The sequence below is a fragment of the Anas acuta genome, chromosome 1, assembly GCF_963932015.1.
Source record: "Anas acuta chromosome 1, bAnaAcu1.1, whole genome shotgun sequence".
NCBI lineage: Eukaryota > Metazoa > Chordata > Aves > Anseriformes > Anatidae > Anas > Anas acuta.
In genome coordinates, this window is record NC_088979.1 from 160,486,555 (window position 1) to 160,509,646 (window position 23,092).

The 23,092-nt window shown below is 36.4% G+C and overlaps 1 protein-coding gene across 3 annotated transcripts in view; it reads left to right on the top strand.

The window, feature by feature from the left end:
• The window catches only part of ANO4 (anoctamin 4), a 218,042-nt gene that overhangs the window by 134,320 nt on the left and 60,630 nt on the right, over nt 1–23,092 (top strand). For all 3 annotated transcript variants that reach the window (XM_068668871.1, XM_068668870.1, XM_068668872.1), the window contains 4 exons: nt 13,456–13,556; nt 13,800–13,901; nt 16,043–16,087; nt 21,415–21,546. In XM_068668871.1, the coding sequence (XP_068524972.1) occupies nt 13,456–13,556; nt 13,800–13,901; nt 16,043–16,087; nt 21,415–21,546 (380 nt within the window). The remainder of the gene's footprint in view (nt 1–13,455; nt 13,557–13,799; nt 13,902–16,042; nt 16,088–21,414; nt 21,547–23,092) is intronic.

Consider the following 23,092-nt stretch of genomic DNA (forward strand, 5'->3'; position numbering starts at 1 on the left):
CTAGGGTCAACAACCTTTTTGTTTTTTGATGGATTTTATTATTAGTTTATGGATTTTATTAGTTTCAGAAATTCATAGAAGCGTGAATTAGAGCCACCCATGAAGGTGGTTATAGGAACTAGCATTATCTACACTACTGCAGAAGTTGGGGTGGATGATGAGGAAGGAAGGTAATGGGGGACCCAGTGAAAATAAGGTACAGAGACCCAAAAGAGGAAGAAAAAAAAATCTTCTTGACTGTGGCTGTTTGCAAAATAAATATCTGGCTGGGAAGTAACAGGTCCTTCTGGGCAGCAATTCATTTCAATCTAGGATGGAAGGCTAAAATAGAACAAGTGAATTGTACCCTGAAGGTGCCTGTTCCTCTCCAGTGCAGACTTCTAAACATAGTCCTCCTGAAACACACCTGTGATGTCTGCTCTTCAGGACTAAGCCTTTAGGCAACTTCTCAGGATTAGTGGATTTAGAGCCATGATAGAACCAGAGTTTTGATGCAAATGTATCAGCTTGCCAGTGTCCAGCAGAGGAAACTGGGTCAGATATATGGCACACAACATAACTTTAAACTTCTAAAGATAAATGTTTCTGTTCTTCTTGTCCCCAGGTGATATCTAGAGCTTTACATGAGTAGATCTATGAACTGTAGGGTCACCACCACACTGGTAGAGTGCAAAACAAACAGCAAACAGAATTGTAAGACAACTTAACATTCAATTCTACATCCATCCCCCCAAACCATGCTTCTACAGATTTTCCAATATTTGACATCTCCTATTCTATGCTTTTTTGACTGTGAACTGATGAGTGCTGTCTATGTCAGTTACATTTAAATATTGGACATTTTTTTGTCTGTGTTGCAAGAGGAAACAGAATCCATGTGTGTTTCTAATGCATTACACCAGCCAAAAGGCACAAAGTAAAAATGATATGCGGAAGATGAACATATTGGAGTTTTGGAGTAGAGGGGGAGAAAGATGATGGTTATTAAGCATTAAGAAGCTAGTGTCAAGATATGGAGGTATATCTTCATTGATTCATGACAGACAAGTAAAAAAGACACCTTCTCACTGTATAGCTCCCATATGTATTAAAAAAAAATTATAAAATACATTTAGAAATATCGCACAAGCCCTTACCATCTTAAAATAAATCTTATATATATATGAAGTATGGCATAACTGAAGATAGTGAAGGAGAGAGGGAATGAAAGTCCATTTCCAAATCTACTGTTTACAAGATGGCCCTCAAAGCACTTACAGAGCACCTATTCAGGGTCTGCACATCACTACTGTGGGGAAGTGTCATTCCCATTTTCCCATTTCAGTGCTGAAGAAAAACTGCACAGAGAAAACATCCACTTGCCCAAGAAATCACTAGCAAAACCAGAGATGAAGCTTTCATAACCATAACACTGCACATTATTGGATATGTAATATCACAGCATTAAAACTCAGGAGTGATGCCCCAAGCTGGGATTGCATTCTTCTCCTGGACATGAGCTAAAGAAGCTGATGTTTCTTTACAGCAATACACTATAATGTGATGCAGGTAGGACAGCCCCACTGTAAAGACAAATGTGTTAGCAGTAAAGTCAGGCGGCAACCAATTTTAGCTAAGAAAAAAAAAAGTGAAAACTTTTTTTAACAGTTTCAAAATTAGGTGTTTGATAGTTTAGCCATGATAGATGATTAGAAAGATTTAGCTTTGCAAAAAAGAAAATGGGGGGAAAAAAAGACAACAGAATGTTTAAAAGTGCTTATAAAATCCAGAAACACATGAAAACATGCTATTACATGTGTACTATAACTTTTGAAGTTAAATCAAATTGAATTTTTTCATGTGTTTAACTACACATTTTTACAAATTGTGTTCAATTTGCTTCCTTTTCATGTAATTTGTTCAGTTCCATGTTGAAACAAAATGCAGTTCTCTTAAATGTCATCACAGCTGATCACTGAAATGTTCCCATAGGACTAACTATGTATACCTAGCAAAAGTCTTTATTTACTGATTTTATTCAGAATTTATTTACTGGATTACCTGTAAGGAAATTTTACGTCAGATACTGTTTAATATAAAAGAAAACCAGACTTCCTACAGCCCTGACTAGAACCCTGATACAGAAAAGAACTGACAGCAGCCTTTGTATTCAGGTTCACCACACAGCCGTTTTACTTACTCTGATTAGAGGAAGCACAATTAGATAAGTGGTCTGAGGTATGTCTTTAACAAAGGGAAGATATCTTTCTAATGCCTTTAACCTCTTAATTTTGATCTTGAAGCCTACAGAACTTGGAGATCTCAGAAGTTCATTATGATTGTAAGTAAAATAATACTATATTCCACAGAAAGTACTGCAGACAAATTACATTCAAAATTTAGATATTAGAAGGGTGAAAACAAAACAGTGTGGTGGATGGGTGACAGTTGTAATTTCTCCAGAGTCAGGAGTTCTCTTTACTTCTGCTTTCTTTCCAGCACATAGTTTGTTAACAGCCACATGGGAACATGATATAGGATTTTTTCCCCATTTCTAACACTCACAAGCACCTATGATCCTTCCAGCCCCACATCCCCACTCCTGGAAATCTGAGACTGGTATTAGATGGGACATGTGGACCCATTTCAGTTGTATCTGTTGCTTTTGGGAAGGTGCTATTCCTTGGTCTTTTCAGATTCATCTGAGGTTACAATAAATACCTAATAATAATAATAATAACGTGCAAACACATTTTAGCAAAGGATTAGGTACTGGAACTTAAGCAGAGAATATGGCAAACAATACTTTTAGCTCATACTTAACACTTAAAGGTCTTCCTGCTTGAGCCATTGTCTCAGCCACACCGGAGGAACTAAGGAATTCTTTCTGTCCTGCCTCTCCCCCTCTGGGTCTCCCAGCACTGGCTTGTCCTGTGGAGCGCTTTGAGTTTGCTTCTTAGCCCTGCCTTTTTTCCAAGGCTGAACCTCTCATCTTCTTTCAAACATTCCCACATTTCTTCTACATCCTGTTCCTGTTAGGAATGTCAGGGATTTATACCAAATATACCAGAGGTGTCTCAGTCTCCAGCACTGCTATTTATTGTTCTGGCTCCATTTAGAAAATTCTTTGCTTCCCTTGGCAATGGAAACCCTACTTATTAACTCAGCCCTAACAACACTTCAAGGCTTCACAGCTTTTTTGGCACAGCTAAATCCGAGAGGTAGTTGTGTTGAGCACAGAACCTCCCCTTCAGATCTGTGCCTTTGAAAAGGAAATTTAACCACTATTTGGTCTCTGAATTGCCTTTTTTTTTTTTTTTTCCTAGTACTTGGTTCATGCTATGTTCATGTTTCCTAGTGTATTATTTCTTATGATGACATACTCTGTTTCATTGACCTTGTATTATCACATCTTCCAGGGCTGTATAAAGATAAACAATGCCAAATAAGAGAGGTTTGATTTTATAACATTTTAAAAACTACTTGATCCTCTAGCAAATTACAGTAGAGGAGACTGGAGGGCTCCCACAGCTCCAAGGGCAGGACAGCAACACACTGCCAAGAGTTTGTCTAACCTTTGCCTTAATGTCAGAAGCCTTCCTTTACAAATCACTCTAATGTTTCAGCAGTGTTCAGACTGATTTTTTTTTTCTCTGTATCTGGCCTAAATCTTACTTGCTACAATTTAATCCTGTTATTTCTTGCCTCATTCAGAAGGTGGAGAGCAGTTCATTCCCTTCCTAGTCACAACTACTTGTAACATATTTTATAAATAAAAAAATTAATAATAATGATAAAAAAAAAAAAAACATACTGTTATCTGCTTAGCATTTTCTTCTGTATTTTGGATCATCCCAGTTCTTTACCTTTTTTTTCTCTAAGTCAAGTTTCCCAAAACTCATGATCATTCTTATTGTCCTTCTCTGACTTTCCTTCTTTAATTGGTCCATATCTTGGTAGTTTGTGAAATCTTACATAAGTTCGTTTAATACAATTTTCCTCCAGCTCAAAAAAAAAAAAAAAATTACACTCCGGAGGTTGTAACTATGTAATTAGATGAGGTCTGATGTTGGAACTGCCTCCTTCGTACATCTGTTAGAGTTATGGTGCAGTCAGAGAGTGATCAGCAGGAGAAGTAGCCTTCTGTGGTGGTGTGAGGGAACCTGGTGAGAGAAAAGTGACACACTGATGAGGAGGAGACACGTAAGAGAGAGAGATGGGATTCTGCAAGTGGAAACAAATATAGCAGTGGGAAACATTTGTCAGGTGTTGTGTGTGTGTAAGACAGAAAGGTGGGAGAGGAGCTGCTTTAAAATGTTACACTGCAGAACTCATTTTGTTTGCTTTTATTATTATTATTATATTTTTCTTTGGAAAGCAATATGGCAATTGTGGAGAGTAGGGCAAGGAGATTATTTTAGGAAATAAATTCATCAGTTTTATTACTGAGATGATAACAATTCAGTTGTACACCTTTCAGTAACTACTAGCAAGAACAGAGAAAAGTATGTGCCATACAGTTTTAATACCATTTCTTTCTTAACAAATTCGCTAATATATTGTCATGTGTGAAAGATATCATACCTGAGGGTATAGGTGTTTCTACAGCAGAAGCATAGTGTCTCTATAAAGGTTAATCAAAAATGGTTCAAAATATAACATTTCTACACTGCATTTCTTGGACATACTAAAATTTCTGTATTTAAAATATATGGAAGAACAGCCTGCAGTGTATTAACAATTATAATTCCTTAAGTGGTGATATATTGAGAAAGTTTTCTGTAGTTTGGATAATTTCTTCCCATTGTCTACTGCTGTAGAAATAATGGAATTTTCCCCCATTTTTAAAATATATTTTCCAATATTCATTAGGCCCAGCTTTTGGTTTTAAACAAATCCCTTTCAACAAAATGATTGAATTATAAGTTACAGGGCCCTTGGTGTATGAGTCATATTGACTCTTTTCAGAGATCTAATCTAATGGAATTGTAATTTTCCAGTCAGGAAATCTTAGTTATAGAAGAAAAAGTCTAATTATATTGCATTTACAAAGTGTATAGAAAGACTGGGATTATTAATTGAAATGGAATTTTATCTTAGTTTCCTTTTCAATTTGTATTTTTACACTTCCCCATACAAGAGAATAAAACAGATTGTTGTAAGTATACCAAATCTATTGGTTTTAGAGGTATGATAGGTGGTATTTCAATTCTACACCAAAGTTCTACTCTGAATAAGAGTATCTAAATAATACTACAGAGATAAAAAGCACTTTGATGTCTTCTGTTCCACCTTTGGACTGTGATTTCTCTGCTGCAGCCCTTAGTGACACAACCCCTCTATGTAAAGTGGGCAAAATAAAAGATTCTAGAAACCTTTATACAGTGTTAATTCTCTCAATAGATAACATAGATGTTTGCACTTTCCTATTCTGAACAGTCTGCCTTTTGCTAGCTGAAGACTTCTTAAACAGAATGAATATTTCTTCATCTGTAGAAAAAGATGAGACTGTCTATTAAGCAAAGATATTTTTATGGTGGTTTTGATGGAGCAAGAGAATTTGGAGGGGGGACTCTTTGCCAGTGTATGTATTACTTGAAGTCTTGGTTTCATTGTGATATAGAGATCTTATATTTTAGCATTATTCAGCAAACAATTTTAGGGTTAGCTTCATCACATTGAAACATATGTAAGCAGATCAAAAATAACATTACCTCATTTGATGATGATGTTGGCATTCAGGCAAATTAAAAAAAAAATAAATAAATAAAAAAAGATTTGTTTGTTTTCTACACCACTAGCTATATCTTCATGTAAGAGCTCTGAACTAGGAGAGCAAATCATCCTTGTCCTCTATCCCATTTACCCAAACCATTAAAATACTGGGCTACATCTGGTGCTGCTTTGCTTTTCTGTGTCATATGGGAGGTGTTTTCATCAAGCGCCTTATGCCAATAGGCATATTATGAATGGCAATAATTGTTTAGAACTGGAGCTAGTGTTTAGGCATCTGCCTTGTCAGTAGCTTGTGCCATGAAGGGATATTTCCTTATTACGACAAATGAGAAGAGAGGAAATCCATAATTTGTCCTTATCATATATTTACCCTGTTTTATTTAAAGAACATCTAGCAAATGAAGGGATTTGTACAGAAATGCACAAAGGATCCAGTATTCTTCCTTCTAGGTTTAGAGATCCTATTACATATTTCAATTTCATCTTCTGTCTCCAATAAATTTCTAATTATGCTATGTTTGCTTAAGAAACTTTTATGTTTCTTCTGTTTCCATTGTATGTATTTTTAACATCAGATGATTTAATTAAATATGGAAGTCAAATTACTATGAACCTAGATGAGCAGAGACAGATGAAAAATCATGTAGACTATCAATTATTAGGAACTTCCTCTCTGCACTAGACTCTAAAATTTCATTTTCATGATCAACATGAAACTGATGTGGTGAAGCCAGAACATTAGGATGGATTAGCCTTTAATTCTTGTTGTTTTATATATATATTTTTTTATTTTTATTTTATTTTATTTTTTTTAGGAAGTCTTACACAGTCTGAGCATGGTTTGGGATTTGGAAAAAAAAGTAAATCTACCTAAGTGCAGTAATCTGAATTGGAAGCTGAACAGCAGTAATCAAGCCTATTCTCACCATCGTATTTTGCTTTGGAAAGCACTTTCCTTTCATGTAGTAATGGTGTTGTATCTGGAGAGTCAGCTGTTCTACAGTATGCTTTTGCAAGTTTCCAAAACAACTTCCCTTGTAGAATTGTTGTTTACACCCCATCATTGTATCAGATAACTTGGGTATCTTTAGTAAGACTACAGAGTGCAGTTGCTCAGAAATTCACTATAGCCATCTTATTGAAGGATATACTACTTGTATAATGGCAGAGAGGAATGGGAAAGTGGCTTCCTCAGTGTCTGCCTTCAAATGAACCAGACAGAATAGTTTTGCAGCATTGAGTTAAACAATGAAAAATGACTTACCAAAAATGGCTCCTCAAACTCTTTCCAGTTCTAATAATACTAGCAGTAAGATAAAGCACAGAAAACTGGGATGTAGGTTGGGGGAACAAGCATCTGAGCTGCCCAAACTCTCAGAGTTTATGAGCAGCTGTAACTGGTAATTATTCATGTTCTTCATGGGCATCATTCTCCTTCATTTAACTGGATCATATGTTTTGTCTGGTGCTTTTCCTTTGCCTGGCGGAATGGGGACCTGTGTTACGTCTGAGAACGTACTGTCAGAGTGGTCTTCTGAGACTTTCCCTTTCTTGCAGAGCAGAGTCAAGCAGCAGTCTCAGATCACGTTTGTCCTGCACAGCCAGGTGCATGCACTGACTCTGCTACTCCCTCGATGTGAGGAATATCATATCACATTGTGAGTGTGCAGCTGACCTGAGTAACCTGGGGCTACATTATGGCATGTGGTCTGCACTAAAGCCTCTATCCTAACAGTGAAATCTGGACTAGGATCTTCCTCAGCTGTGGTCTTGCTAAATTCACTGGCATCTCTCTTGAGAAAGAATTTTGCATTACACTGGCAAATAGAAAGGTATACAGACTGCAGTTGAGAACTACAGGGAAAGCATTGACATCAAAGACTTAGGTGTCCTGATAAGAAGTAATTCTTATCTTCCTTGAATGTGTGAACTAAGAGAGCCTGAAAAGGAAGTTGAAAAAACAAAAGCCTTCATCTTGGTGGAGCATTAGCAGGTGCTCAGAACCTGTGCTGCTGCAAACACTTCTGCATCCATGTGGAAGGCCAGTTGTGGTCCTTACATCCAGAGTGGCTGTGATGCCCAGAGAGGTCGTGAGGTGTCCACCCATGGAGATATTCAACCACAGTTGTGGTTGTGGCTGTCCCTGCTTTGAGCAGGGTTTGGACTAGACGACCTCCAGAGGTCCCTTCCAACTTCATTTATTCTATGATTATATGATAAGCATCTTGTTCAGTTCCTCTAGGTAATTTGTATGCAAAAGCTATACTAAGCCTGCCTGCACATTTTGTGTGTTTGATTGATTATTAAGTTTGTGAAATTAACTGTTTGACAAAAATAATTTTTTCTGTGTCAAAGCAATGCTTCTCCAACAAGCCTCTAAAAGCAAATATGAATATTTTATAGACAATTCATTAAATGTAAGCATTTTAAACTTCAAAAAATAATTAATGAGACATATATCTATATTGTGAAAATATTGTATGTTGTTTGTTTTTGTTTTTTTATTTTACACTTGGGATAAATCACTGTGGAAGTGCCTGATAAAATGTAATTTAGTTGCACGATATATTTTTCACAGCCTGTGATGCTAAAAGTAGAACATTGTACTTAAGGGACCTTTCTTGGCCCATAATACAAAAAGGTTTGATGATCTCAACTATCACTGTATAAAATATTAACATTTTAAATCTAAAATCGAAATGTGTAACTGATCTCTCATGTAAAAAGTCAATATGAAATAACGTGTACATAAGTAAAAATATATTCTTCTACTCAGATGTTTCACCTATTTGAATTTTTAAACTTGCAAATAATTAATTTCACGTGTTTGTACTATCTTCCAGTCCAGAAGAATTAAAAGATGAATCCCATCAACTGTTTGTCAGATGAAATCCATGTGATTAGCTATTTTGTCACAGAAATCTTATGCACATATGTCAAACCTGTACTCAATATTTACTAATGGGATTATCAAGAAATGTTTTATCATTGCCTCACAGACAGTTCAACCTCTTCCATTAAGATGGTCATGCTGCAGGTATTTTTAATCCTTTCTCTAGGAAGTGGAGTCCAAGTCAGAATACTGTTTCCGTGGTAGATTTACTACATCTATGTTACGTTACTGGGACATTCATACTCTCCACTTTAAGTGAATGCAGATGACATTAGATAGGATTAAAGGCACCCTTTCTCACACTGTTTCTTAACTCTAAGTAATTTGTATCTCTTTATTGAAGACTCTAAGCTCATTGTTGCACAGTAAACTTGAGCAATGAGATAATATTTGCATTTTGCTTCTACTGAGGTAACCTACCCTGTTCTTTAAGTTCCCTCTCCACTCACACTTTTGTCTACATGAAAGGGCATTTGCAAACATTTCCCCTTGTTACTAACTCTGTTCTGTTCCAGCAGTGAGATTCTGTCAGCTGATGCCAGAAATTAAGCACTGTAACAATGACACCTGCTCTGAGCTGAATTAGATGACACATTGCCTGAATGCTGGCAATAGCCAGTCACCTGCTTGCATTACTAACTCCAGTGAAGCTGAACTTCTGGAAGTATTTTGCTAAGTAAAGATGAAACTTTACCCTATCATCAAATTATCATATCAAATTCATATTAAATTGTAATCACCTATCTCTGTCTCCTTATACCAAGTCATTCTGTATTTTATACATGTTCTTTCATGTAAAAATTGTTTTATTAACAGCTTTCTATTAGTTAGTTAACCCTCCCTCCCTCCCTCCCTCCCTTCCTTCCTTCCTTCCTTTCCATATAGTTTCTCATAAGTCAAAAACCTCTTAAAACCTTGGTTTAAATGTGAGCAATATATTCCACTTTTTCAACAAGCGTGTGCTGTGATTGTAAAGAGGTATTTGAAAGATATTGGCACTATTATTTACTACTTTCCTTAGATCCATGAACATGGATCTAAGTGCAGATTTATGAGAATATCATTGATTTTCATTAGAATTTGAAAAATCTCTCAGTATATCTTTCAGTATTAACATTTGACTGTCAGTGTTCTCAATAAATACAGCTTCAACTGACCTGCTGTAGCTTTCTTGAAAAAGTACTATTAAAAAGTACTAGATACTCTGATGTGAATATCCTGCATAAAAACCTCTATACACTACATACAACCCATAGGAAAGAAGACAGTAGCAGTGAATGTGTGTACAGGCCAGAAGGGAGTCACAGGTAAAACCAGAAGAAAACAAGAAGAAAAATAAGATGGCAAAATCCCTATAGAGCTCCATGTGCTTGAGGAAGAATCAGGAAATGGGAGGGGTGACACAAAACAAGAATAAATATTGAACACCGCCCTAACTAAGAGTATGTAAGTACTTACCTAGGGGTAATGTACGCACTTTTGAAAAGTATTGGCAGAACATCACTGCTGCTTGTCCAGTTCTATGGAATTACCTTTGTGAATTTATATTTACTTTGTTTTTACAGAGGAAGAATGATTTAATCAGCTATATTTGGTGAGGTTTGTTTTTTTTTTTCCACCTGATTCACTTGACATGGCAAATCAGTCTGTGCCAATAACGTAACAGTAATTTTCAAAAAGTGGGACTTATGGAAGTTACTATTTAATACGCTGTACTGAGACATCATAAGGAGCTTGATATAGAGGAGACTGTTATCAGGGGAAGGACATTGATTTTCTCTTATTTTCTGGATTTTTCTGCATGTTGTTCCTAACATAAATAAGCTGTTTGCCAGTAATTATGGCACTATTCCCATTCTGGATTTTTAAGTTGGCTTTGTTTGGTCTTCCTAATGGAGGTAAAGTTTAAGTCTGGTTGCTGGGTCTGTTACAAAATCTTTTTCTCTTCTTTTACTTTGATAAGGAAGACTAAAATGTGGGAGGAGTCCCAGTCCTGAGTTTTGTTTCCTTAAATTATGTTAAGGAAAACACATTAATGGTAAATCCTGGTTTGTTTTCCTTTCACATCTTTTCCCTGTTGATGTACATACATAACTTAGAGCACTGATATTTGCAGTTGTCTGCCTAGTAGCCTCAAGGCAAATAAACAATTACACTCACCCAAACATGAGTCCTACATGAGTCCAATTCCTACATGAGTTGTTTTTGTCTTAAAAAGACTTGACAATATTATTGATAATGAACAAAAATGTCTTTGTTGTGGGAGGAGAGTGTTCAAGAGTATATTTGACAAAGGACACTAATCTCCAGCCTTGATCCTGAGAAAGAGCCTGCAAATACTGCAAAACGTGGGCTTTTCAAGAGGTGTTCAATGTCAGCATAACTTTTCTTCCATTCAGACTTACAATGATAACTTCAGAAAGAACAGAGTCAGGTCAATAGTGGATATATATTTTTAAATCCTGGACCTAGAATGCTTGTGGGAGTACACGTGAGTTTGATAACCAGAACTTAAATTAAAACAGCAGTTAACACCACTCTGTTTCTAGACATGAAAGCCTGTTTTCAGAAAAAGAAAAACCTGCCCTTTCTTTACAAATTTTCCTTGGCCTATCTGATGACTGTAACTCGCTAAAGAAGATGTTTATACTTTTGGAGTTATGTAAATGGCCCCGACATTAGCCTCTTCCACTCCTTACATAGTGATACCAGAGAAATATGGTACTTACTTTTTGAGCACATCTGTGTTAGATTTGTTTTCTTTGGAAACACAGTATCTGTACAAACTTAGTCATATAAGAGAAATATAGTCTTGCTAGTTGGGCAAGTCTATTATACAGGGGCCTATGGCGCTACCTGTATTCTGGGATTAGCAGCAATGATACAGTGCTAGAAGTGATTCGTCAGTGAAGCCGGAAAGGTTGGGAATTAAGGAATATCTCTGATACTGAAGTATGGGCTACTAAAACATCTACTTTTGATTATTCAATACTGATTTAGTATTTTCAGGAATTACATAGTATGATTGTTTCAGATCAACTGAAAAAGGAAGTAGGTGAGCAGGAAGAAGGAGGAAAAAATTATAGCTTGTGAAAAATAGTAAATGGATGAAACTGAGGACTGAAACTCATTGTATGTTAACTATCTGTAAGCCAGGCTGTGGTGATTTTAATTTTATTGTACAAGACATTCTATCATGTTTAGTAGTGGACTTGTCTGTACTAGGTTAAAGGTTGGACCAGATCATCTTAGAGATCTTTTCCAACCTGAATGATTCTAAGATTCTATATTTTGAGGATCAGGTTTCAAGTAAACTGAATACACCTTGCTAGTGTGTTTAATAAGAATTTTAAAAATATATTCCTGTAAGAAATTGTTTTATTAAGAATGCTTTCTTTGCACTGAATATTCTGAACCTCATCTTTGAGAGTAGTTTGCTGTAAAATTTTAGAATGTAGTCTTGTTTTTGTGTTATCTACTTGTTAAAGTCTCATAGGCAAATTAAAGATAATTTTCAAAATATAAAGAAAAACATCATTAAGGGTCTGATTTGGAATCCATAGAAGTCAATGGAAAGATTACAGCTGAATTCAATGTCTCTGATGCAACTCTCTTGAGGGCATTTTTTTGCTGTTCTATCATTTCATGTTGAAATATTTTGCAGGAAGTTACCAACAGAACAGTGAGATTATTTTTTTCTGAAGTTTTTAATACCAGAAATTCACTTGTTCTACCATGCACTACATCCATTTTTTTCTTACAGCTAAATAATAATTTGGCTACAAATATTTCTCTGTGTCCATTTTTAAGGACTCAAAAAATTCTACTTGTTTAAAAAAATGTTTTCTCTGTAATGACTGTTTGGTTTTGTTTTGTTTTCCTGTTTCATTGTTGTCATTGGTTTGTTTTGTATTCGTCTGTTGTTTTTGTCTGTGCTAAGAAAAGTCATATATATGTATCTTAACTGCTAGCAATAATGTTCTGGCTACTCCAAGTACAAACATACTACAACTCAAACAGTTTCTACATTTATCAGAGTAGTGGAGGGAAGAATCAAGACATCAAGAATACAAATGTCAGCCTTCAACCCTTATAGTCACTTCAGCTTCCAAATAAATGATACCAGATTTAAGTACAACATACCCCCAGTATGTTGTAATAGCTAAGAATGAATGTGAGAAATATTGAATATACTACAATGTCTAAAAGACTAGGATATCATCCCTAAAGCCTAACTAATCTCTAAACTAACAAATTTCTTGCCTGGTTTCTCAGTCCTCACACCTTCCTTTTCTTAAAGCCTGTAGACCTTCACCCATTTCCTGGGTATTCCTCAAATTCAGCCAGTGGTAGTTGTCCCTGTTAATGTGATACATTTCGCTGTTGCAGGCTGTATTAAGTGCAGATTTATGAGAATATCATTGATTTTCATTAGAATTTGAAAAATTTATCTTTCAGTATTAACATTTGACTGTCAGTGTTCTCAATAAATACAGCTTCAACTGACCTGCTGTAGCTTTCTTGAAAAAGTACTATTAAAAAGTACTAGATACTCTGATGTGAATATCCTGCATAAAAACCTCTATACACTACATACAACCCATAGGAAAGAAGACAGTAGCAGTGAATGTGTGTACAGGCCAGAAGGGAGTCACAGGTAAAACCAGAAGAAAACAAGAAGAAAAATAAGATGGCAAAATCCCTATAGAGCTCCATGTGCTTGAGGAAGAATCAGGAAATGGGAGGGGTGACACAAAACAAGAATAAATATTGAACACCGCCCATGATTTCTTTATTTCTTACCTGAAAAAGTAAGCCGTGGTGGCTGTTTTCTTTTTCTTTTGCAGTCATCTCTAACAAACAGTGACATCATCTTTGTGAAGTTGCATGCCCCTTGGGAGGTCCTGGGCAAATACGCTGAACTAATGAATGTAAGAATGCCTTTCAGGTAGGTGTAGTTGTATTTTGTCTTCACACTTTACTGTAAAGCTAAAGTAAAAATAACACCAAAATGCACATGGAAAGCTCATCTGTAAGATACCACACATCCTTTGAAAATATAAATGGCGTGCCATAGATACCATAGTCATTGATCTTTCTTGTTAATGCCTGCAATTTTAGTAGAGTATTGGTTTGAAATTAAGGTGAGCTGTAGCAGTGCAGCTGTTTTCATGGGGTATTCTATCCTTAGGCCCTTTAACCCCTTCACTGCTGGAGCCCCCTGCATACTTGTGCGCTGCTGTTTTTTAAATGGACATTTCATTGAAATCAATGGGAGGTCAAGAAGATCCAGGTACGTAAGGCAGCACAGAAAGTGCATGTCTGTTGGACGTATCTGGTATGTTCAGCACCTGTAAATTTTCTGCTTGTATAGTGCATAGTTATGGAAATGCAAATTATAAATAGGTATCACATCTAATAGGAGAACAATTCAGACTATAAGTTCCTTTGCCTGTGGAGAAAATAAAGAAATTGTATAAAATGTCACTGACAACCAAATTAATTTCACATAATCATCCAGATTATTTTTATAATATATTTAATATCATTTGCATGTTGAGTTATGAAATTTTCTCTGTAAAATATCTATTTTACTCTGCTGGTTACCAGAAAGTTTAAAATAGCATGAAGATTTCCACTTGAATTGACCAAAACCCCTGAACTGAGAGGTCTTGATTCTTCTTTCAATTAGCAGAGTTTATAGATGCATAACTCCATTGATTTTAATGGAATTACTCCTGAGCAAGAAAAGGATCAGACCCAGAATATACAACTAGTGAGTTTGTGTCCTTTGCAGGAATTTCTGTTCCTGATTTCTTCTTACTTAAGGATGACAAATGCCTCTGGTATGAGACATGCTGTAGTTTTACAGAACTTGTTATGAAAAAATGGATAAGAATTAAGGACAAAAATGCAGGCTTATTTTCTATGTCTGTATGCTTAGTTTTATTTTGTTTTGATTTCATTTACACAGCAAATCTTCAGTTGTTCTTATCTGGGCTTCTAGTGCTAGAGAAAAACATAAAAGCTATCACAGATCATTACAAAATATTCATATTCTTTTTTAGAAAAGTGTTCTAGCCACATAAAAGATGGACTGTGTCAAAAGTGTACCTCCTCTGTATTCTCTGGCATTCCTTGAGATGAACCTGGCCCAGTAGAAGGATAAGGTCCCATGATTAAGAAGTACACCAGGAACTCAGATTTTAGTCACAGTGAGCAGCTTATTCTTTCCTGATCTGAAGTCTCTGCTTTGAGATCTATTTCTCAGCAGATAGCAAATCAGGTGCCATACAGAAAGATGTCCACAGGTTCATTCTTTTCTTATCCACAGTGTTGCTAAAAGGAAATTGTGGAGATTTATTTTTAAGGCAGGCTCTTAATTTTTATTTTAAGAGCAACAAAGTTGTTTACCATTTAAAAACAAGAATCAGCATTTTTCAAAATGTACACTATTCTAGACTGCCTGTTTCCAGACACCCTCATCTGACCCCTGTTTTAAGGGTTGCTGATTACTTACAGCTCCCAGTAAGTTTAGGTTGAAATTGTCCAAGGTCCACACATCACTTGCTGTGAAGGTGATGGGTCAAATCCTGACAGCTGTGGTGCTGCTATAGTCACATAAGAAGAGAGCAAGAGTAACAACAGAGTGGGACAGGAGGTGGACAGCCCATTCTGGATCTACACAGAATGGTTTGGGGCCACTCCACCTGGGTGTTGTGAGCCCTACAGGGCCCATCAGAAAGCCGGCCAAGAGAGTGTGTTCAGCACGCATCTGCTTGTGCACCCTTGTCTGCTCACTGGATCCCCACAGGCACTCCCACACAGCTTATTGCACTGACAACAAAAATCAGCAATGCCTGTCTGAGGGGCAGAGGGGGTGGCTGTATCCTGGGGTGGATGCTGAGCACACACTCATTTGTTTGTGTAGCCTGTATTCTGTTTCTGGGGATGATACTCCAGCAGCAAACACTGGTCCCAGTTGTCACTATTATTGGCATATTGCAGCATCAGGCACTACTTCCCTGGCTTTTCTAAATAATTTCTCTTGCAAATCAAATGCAGTTTTTGTAATTCACTAGTGGATATGAGATGCATAGAGGATAATTTATCCATGCTAGTATTGGTCCTTTAAAATTCCTGCACCTGTTTATGGACGTCTTGGAAATAGAAACATCTTTGGGTCCCTGTCTTTCACACATGACAAGTAGCAGAAAAAGAGAAGACAGCGTGAAAGCGATGATCTTCTTGCAATTCAAATGCCACCAGAGTCTGTGTGGCTTTCCTGTGACAGTTCTGTTAATCTCTCTTTTAGTCTCTTCCTCCACCTCTTACAGGCTTCTGTCTTCAATCTCCTTTCCTTCCTTGCTAGTTCATACTGTAACTGACGATGGGTTTTCTTCTCGACTGGCTTCATTTTTGCTGTTCTTCCAGGAGAAAAATCTATTACCTGCACCGCCGATACAAGTTCATGAATAGGTGAGTACAGTTCTTATGCTAGTCCAACTTATGTTAATTTGAACCTGATAATTAATTGTTAAGGTCAAGCTGGAAGTAAAAGGTTATTAGCTGTATTTGTAGGAAGGTTGGAGGGAGTGATCGCACAATAGAACATATGCAAAAACATCTAGAGCAGTTATGTTTTTAAGACATCTGCCATGTGAAATTCATTTTACCAGTGTTGCCCTTTTTAGGAACAAGGAAATGTTTTCCTGTTGATGGCGTCTTTTTTTTTTTTTTTTTTTTTTTTAAAGGAAGAAAAGTGAGTTAGTGCAAACACTGTCTTTTCATGTAGCTCATTAGGGAGTTTCTTAGGGTTAAAATACCACAGGTACTGCTTTATTTTTTCATTTTCATACACCTTACCTACTTCTTACAGTGATGGCATTATTTATTTATTGCTTCCTCTGTGGGGATGCTTAGTACTTCGTTGGTAGATAGAAAGGCAATGAACCAAATTCATCTCTGGTGTGAGCTTAAGAGATGAATACTTTTGAAGGATCTTTGAAGTTCTTTCACTCAATTATTAAATATCTTAAGGTTGGGTTTGATGTGTTTTGTGCCTGACTTTATGGAATAAAAAACTTCCAGTGCCACAGTTTGCATTTTCGATATCTCAGACAATTGAATGAAAATGTCTCAAAAAAGACTAAAATATGTATAAAAGCTCTGCAAAGACCAGCTCATACATTGGCATTTAATGCCACAGTGCTGTTGATGCAGTTTTCAAAAGGCTCTAATGTTTGATTTACTGTCTCACTCTTAAGTCAATGGAAAAACTCCCCTGAACTTCTGAGAGGGAAGAGTTAGATTTGAAATATCTACATATTTGGAGTAAAACAGCTGTATTATTCTGCAGATAATGTCACTAAATGATCATCCATGGGAAGATAAATGATGTATTATCACTCTGCTGCATGAGCATATTAAAAAGCATTTCATATATTAAATCCCATCACAATATGGTGGTGACTTGAGAGTACCAGCACTGATCTCACATTATGGTATTTGCATTTTTACACTGGCAAACACTAAATGGGCTCTTCATGAGAGCTAAGAAACACATGCTGTTCTTCAGAAGTTTGTGAGTGTTCCCCCAACTTGCCACTCCCACTTTACAATGAGTACGTAGCACCTGTTAGTTTCAGAGTTTGTCATGATTTTAGTTAAGACATGGTTGTTTTCACTACAGCAATAAACTAAAAGGAAGGAGCAGGTAAAGATTCTAACATTTATATGTACCATATGAAATTTTGCCATATGTTCATTTCCTCTTGAGTCAACATATAATTTGAAGTTAGAAATAGTGTAATCTTTTTCTGTGGGTTTGTGGTTTTTCTTGCTACTGAGTGATGACAACACTTGACTAAATTCAATTTTTATGTTCAGGTCTATGAATAGCTACTTGAGGCAGAAAATCTATAACTGAATAGTCCCAGTGGGGAAAAAAGGAAAACATATTCAGCTCTATTTTCATTTATGTAAAATTCAGATTTACAGCTTCAATAAAACTGTCTATTTCCTCTACCTTTAGTTCAATGAAGATTAGAAGCAAGTGAAACTTTGATCCATTTTTATGAGCTAAGCTAAAATTAAATTGGCATTTAGTCAAAATTTATTTTAAAGAGGACTTTTGTTACAGGGCAAAGTCCAGAGCAGATCTCTTGCAACTTGTCAGTCACACTTGAATTTTCTTTCTGAAAAAAAATCTAGTGATCCCTAAATTTTAAATAATAAAACTCCTCTAATATAGTCTAGAGTAAAGGGTGGGTATCAGGTGCATACACAGTATCTAGAACTCTACCTGGGCTGTGGTTAAAAAATAAACTAAGACAATATCCAGCACTACAATATGCATAAAGCTTTTTCAGAGTTGAGGCAAAAATAAAATCAATCTCAATTCAAATAAACTGTTTTTATTTTCCCAATTTCCTCCTTCTTTTGGAGAAAAATAAAAAATTGATTCAAAGATCGAAGCCGAAATTCCTTTAAGTGGTATATTCTTTATTGCAGCGCTGGATGCATGGGGGATCTCTCCACCTATCGTGCATACCCAAAGCGGAAAGCAGTCTTGAATTTATACAATCAATCTATCAATATTCTACAAGCGCCTATATATATGCATTACCTATCCCTGCCTTCCCTCGCTTCTCATGCTAATTAGCCTTTTGGCACCTTGCGCCTGCGTAGAGCCTCCCAAGAATTGTGGGCAGGGGTCTTTGGGACGTGGGCAGGGGTCTTTGGGAGGAAGACCCCAAGTCTTCCTCACAGTGTACTTTTCACCTTTGGTCAGGAATCTGCTGAATTGGCACGTTTCTTAATTGCGAGAGCTGGTTGTTGCCAATTCTTCCGTTTGTTGTATCTTTATAATGAATTCCAATGTCCAATTTTGAGATTTATAGTCCTTACATTTGTTTCTCTGTCCGTCTGCCGCTTCCTTATCATGAGTTCCAGTGTCTTGTTTCGAGATATACAGTCCATGTCTGGGGATTGTCCTTGCCTCCCCAATGCCTCCCCAATACCTCCTTAATCAAAATAGAAATAAAAATAAAAAAGAAAGAAAGAAAAAGAAAAATATTCTATCTCTACCATACTTTCGAGCAAGTAAAGTGTTTCTCTGAAATTGTTTGAGAAACCCTTTGTGTGATTTAAGAACAACACCTGTTTTCACAAAGAGGATACTGAGTATAGGCTAGGCCTGGAAAGCAGAGGCCAGGTCAGGACTGACATGGAACAGACATGGCTTTGAGACAACCATGTGAATGAAGACAGTGCATTTTGGACATGTGAGACTAACAAGTGTTTTAAAATGGAATTTAGGAAGGAAATGTTTCCACTCTCCTCATTCATGCTGGCTGCCTACCATGCCTCCTCACTCCATGCGCAATACTGCTCTTGTGTAGGTTGTTCTGCCTTCCAAACACCATCCCCCTATCCAGCTGAGTATATTAGCACCTGGTGCTGCTCCATAAGGGAAAGTGAGGCCTGGATTAGCCTTGAAGAAACAATTAAGTACAATACGTTTTTAAAACTGTGCCTCTTCTCTTAAGAGAGAGGCTTGTGTAGAATACAAAGCCTGCACTGCTGGCTCATGGTACTGTTGAAGTGGCCTGGATGTATTTTAAGTTTGGTCATTTTTCTTTTCCTAGGGAAAAAAAAAATACATATATATATACATACAAAAAATACATATATATATATATATATATATATATAAAAAAATATATATATTATATTTATATATATATATATAATATATATTATATTGTATTTTTATATTTTTTTATTTTATATATATATATTTTATTATTATTATTATTATTATTTTAATTTTTTTTCTTCCAAGGGATGGTTTTGCTGTACTCTAGGATGCAAGCTTTGCAGAAAGGCCTTGCATCCTTTCCAGACCTGGTTGCCAGCAGGGAAGGAATATGCTCTCTGAGCATGCCAAGTGATCTGAACCTTGCAAGTGGCAAACCAGTCAAATACAGGGTATGCTCAATGAGAAGCTGACATGAATAATGTAGTTTTCTCAAGTAGGGAAAGCACTCTGTGCGTGCCTGCATGCGCTGTGATAAACCTGCAGTATGCATATCTCAAATGTGCACATTGACTTGCAGGGTGAATGGGAAAGGATTGCAGATTGGCAAGGGTGTTAATAGCTTAGAGAATTCAAACAATTTTAGTCAACAAATAAGCATAGACTGGGATATTTAGAAATTTCTCTTCCCTTTTCCACACCCAGGGTCACTAAGCCTGCTGAACACAGTGTAACGCAGGGCTTGTAACCTTTACAGAGAAAGAACTGAAGGCCAAGGAAGAATGAATTCCCCAGGAGATAACTTACTTTTCCCTTGTCATTCCTATCAGTCTCTGCACAGATTGGCTCAAGGCTGACAGTCTTGAGAGGACTAGTGGAGACTTATAATAGGTCTGACCCTTTGCAGTGCTGGGATCTGACAACATCTCACCTGCACTCAGGCACAGATATTTGCAAACTACCTCCACCTGCACTCTGAACTGCTGGGCTGGTGTGAACAATGCCCAGTAAGAGTTTTTATTAAATTTTGTATAAGCCTTATGTCATGCTGACATACACATTGCCATTCTTCTGAACAGTCACAATGGTTAGTTGGAGTGCCTGCTCCAATGTTATTCACAGACAGAGAACACACAAATGGTACCAAAACAGGTAGAGCTCATGTGATTACAATTTTGAATGCCCATATTTAAAAATTAGCATTAGCTTTCCTATTGAAGATAACTTGAGTGTAGAAGGTTGAATATTTAAGGAAATATTATATGCATTTTAAATAGAACTATGTCCTAATTTCATGTCACTGTCCCACACACTCAGTTATGTGTATATGAATTACCCTCCTTCAAAGTGACTGTGCAGGACTTAGAGCATTTTTTGGAGTCAAGGAAGAACGTGCATGTCCATAATTTGTTGTCTGATTTTTGGAGGCAGAGATCACTGGTTAGGAACTGAAGGTGTGAGGGAGGGTAGGTCTCATTTTGACAGACCCATCTCATCTTTGTTATGTTTTTTCATCATAATGTTTTAGTTTGGATGTGAATTTGTTTTAGATTTTCTTCTCCAGTCAGCTCTGATTCTTCCCTTTACAGTAATTTTAGTACACATCTTGGCATGAGTGCCCTTGTGATTAAATCTACCCTTTCTCCAACTTATTCTTAGTTTGCTTTCACCTTCTAAACGTAAGGATCTGTGCAGCTGTCACCTATTAATCTATACACTGAGTATTTTGTTTTTGTGGAGTAGTATTGCAAGACACAGTTAAACCAAATGAACAAAGTAGCCTATGTTGTATACCATCAGCTGCAAGGTAAGAATCTGCAGAGAGCAGTAAAAGCATGCAGTTTGCTGGGGTTTAGGTTCCAAAGATCTCTGTCACAGTCTAGGTTATTCTAAGGTTTATATGTCCAAAGTCTAATGTGTAGTTAAGCCTGAAATTTAAAGTAACCGAAAAGCTGAGAATAAAGGTTTAGAGAGTAGCCAAGAGCTTAATGAGTATGGATTTTTAGGAGTGTGTTACATTGGCATTGCCTTTCTGTTGAGACAAAATAAGATGTTTCTCTACTAAAAGCTTGTTATTAATAATCAAGTTCAGCATGTATAATTCAGTCTTCCTCAAAAAAGTCAGACATTGCTTCTTTTGTAGTTGTAAATATTAAGTGGTCTAGTTTGCCAATAGATGTTCTTTGTAAGAGTTCTGCAATGCAATGAAAAAGCAAGATATATCTCATTCACTGTCTCAAATGCTCACACTTTTCATGTTCTGCAGGATCGAGAAACAAATAAGCAGGTTTCGAGGATGGTTACCTAGAAAGCCAATGAAACTGGATAAGGAGACACTGCCAGACCTGGAGGAGAATGACTGCTATACTGCACCATTCAGCCAACAAAGGATCCATCAGTGAGTACTTTATTATATCATAGCATCATAACTTAATTACAAGATTAATTTTTTTCCTTCTGGATTCACCTTGGAAAAAATCAATTTCTTAGTTCATGTCTTAAAGACTAGTGTCTTCAGATTAGTTCTTTGTCACACAAAGGGACAGAGTCTTGAGAGAGCATAAAGTCTGCCTACATTTCTAGTAATTAAAGGTCCAGCTTAAAGCTAAAAGAAATCAATGGAAAAGTTCCTTTTGATTCACTGGAATTTCAATTATATGCTTAAAGTAGTCAACTGGCTAATTCTGTCTTGGGACAGAACTACAGTTTTTCTTTGTGTGTTTAAGATGTGATTAAAACTTATTCAGCATTTCTGTCTTTTATATAATCAATATTTGTCCTTTTAACACTGATGGTCAAAATAAACTGATATTGCATTTCATTCCTAGTTGTGCCTGTAAAACAAACAGAACTCTAAAAAGAGGACTGTGTTGTTTTGTTTGAATTTCTCTGCCTTTTACTTCAACAGAAGCAATGCTTCTTGCATAATGCCAGTATTAAGGTCTATCAGTTGCCCTTGTCCAAGAATACCAATGGTATCAGTATTGCACCAATGTTACAAAAGAATTCATTTGACTAGTAGAAGCCTTTACTCTCTTGCAAAATGAAAAACAGAAAAAGGCTTAGCATTGTTTTCAGATACCATGTTGAATTTTTAAAGATGGCAAACTTTGGAGAAAGAGTGTGTCTTATGTTTAGTTACTGGGCCTGTGATATTGGGAACAATCACTGACTACCTCAAAACAAAATCACAAAGAATAGGCAGCAGTGACCAAGGTACTTACAGAAAACTCATGTGAAGTGGAATGAGTCACAGGCAGCTCAAAGACTAAAAATATGAAATGTGTGATTTTATTTAGGGAGAAGACAAGTATAGTTACTGCTCTTTGAATAAACATTTCATTAAAATGCCTCACTTTGAATGAACAGTTTTTCAGGGAGTGGATTTATTTATTGCAATAGGACTGAATAAAATAGATGTCTTCTGCTGCAAGTAGTGTCTTTTCAAATACAGCAGAAAAACAAAAACAGGTGCAAATCTCCAGGGAAATTTCAGTAGAACTGTGCTCTTAGCACCAGTCACCAGCCAGTTATCTCCACTAAACATCTGTGCCCTGAATAGACATCGGATTCAGGCTAGAGAGTCTTCTGAGATTTAAGCAAAAAGATGTTTTGGTTATTTCACCCTGTAATAGGAAGAGTATGTGCAGACCAGTGGTAATTAAATATATATATATATATATATATATATACACACACATATATGTCTGGACTTATGTTTTTATTAATATTAACTGTTAACTGTCCTTAAAATTATGGCATGTGACTTTGTCTGTGTGTGTGGCTGGGAGGAGAATTGGCATATATGAACCAGAGTATTTTTTTATATTGTTCTGCCTTGCTTATGTTTAAATTAGTAAACTAGCAAGCTTTTTAGTAAATGCTGGTCATTAGCATTCCTGCTGGTGTTTGGCACTTCTTTTATATCATTACAGACTTTAAAG